Below are 3,440 nucleotides of genomic sequence, written 5' to 3'. Positions count from 1 at the left end.
GCATCTGTTAGACTGGTGGGTAGAACAGCCTCGGAGTAGAGCCACTGAAAACCATCGCGCACCTTCGTGGTCATGGGCTAGCGTGGACGGACCTGTTTGTCCACGTTTTGCCGTCTCGCAATCTCAATTCCTAGTCTCGGGCATATCAGTGGGAACTCCATCGGACAGCTATACAACAGCAGGCCGTTCTACATTCGCAGCAGGCCATTTTAGCCTGCAACTGGTCGGAAGCTTAACTTCAGGCCAGTACAAGCAGGCAATGCACTGCACGTTATACCCAGACGTTATAGGGATCACGCTTGGTGTTCCAATTTTGTTTTATTTCCTTCCATTACAAACGGCTCGCCACGAGACTCTTCCCCAGTCATCATCGCAACATGCAACCGAAGTGTCCTGTCTCCTACTGGAGCCTGTAATCTGTACGGTTCCGGTAGTGTACCGGCGAGTCGGCTACTGCATTGTAGCGAATGCTGAGGATATTTCGAGGCTTGGACTACAAGTCAATGAGAGTGGATTGGCGAGCAGCCATTCTGGCACAGACAGTAAAGAAATAATAATCATCTGACAGCAGAAAGTTTATAAGCAGCAGCACGGGCATCAGGGGAAGGGCCCTAGAGAAACAGCATCTTATCCGTCTTCTAATATATTACGTTAGACTATCGACATAAAATGCTGCGATCACATACCGCCTAGCTAAAATGCCTCAGTTAAACGTAGATGACCTCCCAAATTGATGTTAGAAACTCAACGCACTGAATGGCATTATTGTCTCGCTTTGAATCACGCTAACAAAACGTAGTAACAACAAGTACATACGTAGCAACAAGCATACACGGGCAGGTGGCGGTCCGCCTCCTCGTCGAGTTTACCTGCTACGTGCGCTGCCTTGAGCAGCCTAACGCAGGTCGGGTATATATAACTTATAAGAGTAGGTTATAACTTATAAGGTAGTTTATTAAGTAGACTAATAGGTAATTTATTGGTCGAAGCTAGCTTTATTTAGTTCCTATAGGCGCGCTATAGTTACTTACTAGGCTGCCCTACCTTTTATTACTTATATCTAGATGCGTTCATAATATTAAGCTTCTAGCTAACTGGCTGGTTAACTGGTTAGTTAACCATCTACATAGTTAACTAAATACTCTATCTGCTAGTCCAGACTTGTGTTTTTGCTATGTTGTGAGTCTGTTGGAGGCTCTAACACGTTATTTTATATCAAAATTCTTCACTATAACACGTCTTAAGCCACTAACAGGCTCATAACATGTCAAAAATACATGTTGCAACTTAATACGATTTTTAGCTATGTCCAAAAACACCCCCAACGCGCCTAGGTATTGAGGCCGGCGCGATCTGGGGGCTTCCTGGGTAAGGTTAGACAACTTGTCGGCAGCAACAAACAGTAAGCCAGCGCTATAGGTACATACCCGAGACTGCTTATACAATTCAAAAAAAATAAATGCAGCATCCGATATCATCCGGCGTCAACATTACTATTTACAGTTTACGGAGTACTATGTACCAGAATATGCCCTGCAGCATGGCAGCCAGAGATTGATTACTGCACAGAAGGCTCAACATCGTACTCGACATCTGTCCTAATAATGTATTTAGCACCCTTTGTGACGCTGGTGCCTTCGTGGAGCAGTGCTCCCTTGGTCTCGCCGTGCGGGAACAGCGCGACACCTCCCATCACCGGCCGAACAGGATACGCATTGAGCGTTCCTTCGTGCGGAGAGGGCAGGAAGAACATGGTTTCGCCCCCCTCGAACTCGTCATTAAGGTACAGCAAGAACGTGAAGAGCGAGCTCTGCTTTCTTCCGGTCGGCGAATTGTCATAGATGTATCGGTCATCAGCACTGATGCCGGATGGTGGCCAGGCACCATCGATATGACTTCGGTATTCGGCCCCGGGGACGTATCGGTATACTCGGAAACGGCGATTGAGGCCCCTTGACTGTTTTCCATCGATGACCTGAGGAATAAATGGAGATACGCGGGCCCAGAGCTTGTCGTGGAAAGCCGTGTCGATGATCCAGTAAAAGTTGTGCGCCAGAATGGACGTGTCGCCTCGATCCCGCACCGGCTCGTCTGGCAAGAACTCGACGGCTTCGCCAGCCGCAATTATTGCCTTGCATTCGTCAGGGGTGAGGACGTCTTTGAGAAGGCTTAGATTTGGCACATTCGGGTGCTTGTGATGTGTTATGGACGAGTGGTCGGGGGAGAGCGGTATCGTATCGAGCTGTGTTGTGTATAGAATCGCTGGATGATGATTCGGTGGTTTCCGCAGGTGGCCGGGAACCGTTTCTAAAATTCGCAGCGACGACGTGATGGTATCTTGATTTTCGGAAAAGATGGACTTGTCGAGAACGGACGCGTACACCGGATCAGGCGTGCTGGATGCGCGCAAGTCCCAATTCGGCTGGAAAGAAATGTGCGCGCTGGGGTCGGACGGCAGCGGCGCCTTCATATCGACCGCGCAGCTGACTCGCATCACGGCGTCCAACACGGTGAGCAGGATCTTTTCTTGTTCGGATCGCTCGGGGCTGTCGAGACTGACGCCGTTTGGTTGGGACACCACGTCGAGGTCGCGCACCCAGCGGCAAAGCGCACCGAGCTTGGGCTCTTCCTTGCGCAGCCGCATCTCGGCGAGAAGGATTTTCGCCTCGAGGTATTTCTGGTCGCTGAGCGCCGCGGTGACTCTGGCCGTGAGATTGGCGCCCTCTGCAGAGGATGTGAGTACTTCTCTCGGTCGCAATTTGGCTCGCTTGCGGCTACATACCGGCTGAGTTGACACCCGTGGTGCAAGACTGGCGGAAGTCGTAAACGGCAACACGAAGATCTCTGCAGAGCTTCGATTTGGTCAAGTTGGGATACTTGGCGAGCGTCGCGAGAGTATCTGTCGCAATGTCCAGCTCTTCCTCTGAAATGACAGTGTGCAGACTTTTCGGCTCAAAGTCGTCGACGGAGGAAGCTGGCACAGAAGCCTCTACTTTGGCCATCTTTTGTGCTTGCTGCGCCTTCGCATTTCGCTTTCTCTTTGAGGGCTTATTCTGTGCCATGATATTTGTTGCTGGTGATGACCAGTTCTTTACCTTGGTATTACCCTTGTTACGTAGTGCCAGACTTGTTAGGCCGAGATCAGGCGGGGTGGCGGATTACTAAGTAGTTTATGGCTACACAAGGGTTAGGGTTATCTCAAGTCGTACTATAATAGTAGTGGCCGTTGGTATTCTTCATCTTCGTCCTATTCTTTATCCTCTTTTTATGGTAATGTTTTTAATATCCCCTATATATTCTTTCTAACAAAGAAGGATGTAGAGAATGTACACGAGGGATACTATAGAAAGGTCGGATTGAACTCTACTTCTCGCCTCTTCCTAGATCGACCCCGAGTGTAACGGGCAAGCCGCTTGAGCGGCGGCTGTGCCGCCGAGCTT

The 3,440-nt window shown here is 49.7% G+C and overlaps 1 protein-coding gene across 1 annotated transcript; it reads right to left on the bottom strand.

The window, feature by feature from the left end:
• Nucleotides 1-1,558: 1,558 nt before the first annotated feature.
• Nucleotides 1,559-3,062, bottom strand: ISF_09984 (Prolyl 4-hydroxylase, alpha subunit; the record flags this gene model as incomplete). Its single annotated transcript, XM_018853583.1, has 2 exons — nt 1,559-2,724; nt 2,783-3,062. 2 exons carry the CDS (start codon nt 3,060-3,062, stop codon nt 1,559-1,561), a joined length of 1,446 nt encoding a protein of 481 aa, XP_018699229.1.
• Between the last annotated feature and the right edge of the window lie 378 nt (nt 3,063-3,440).

Source organism: Cordyceps fumosorosea, assembly GCF_001636725.1.
Source record: "Cordyceps fumosorosea ARSEF 2679 chromosome Unknown scaffold_123, whole genome shotgun sequence".
NCBI lineage: Eukaryota > Fungi > Ascomycota > Sordariomycetes > Hypocreales > Cordycipitaceae > Cordyceps > Cordyceps fumosorosea.
This window is presented reverse-complemented; position numbering and strand designations above follow the sequence as displayed.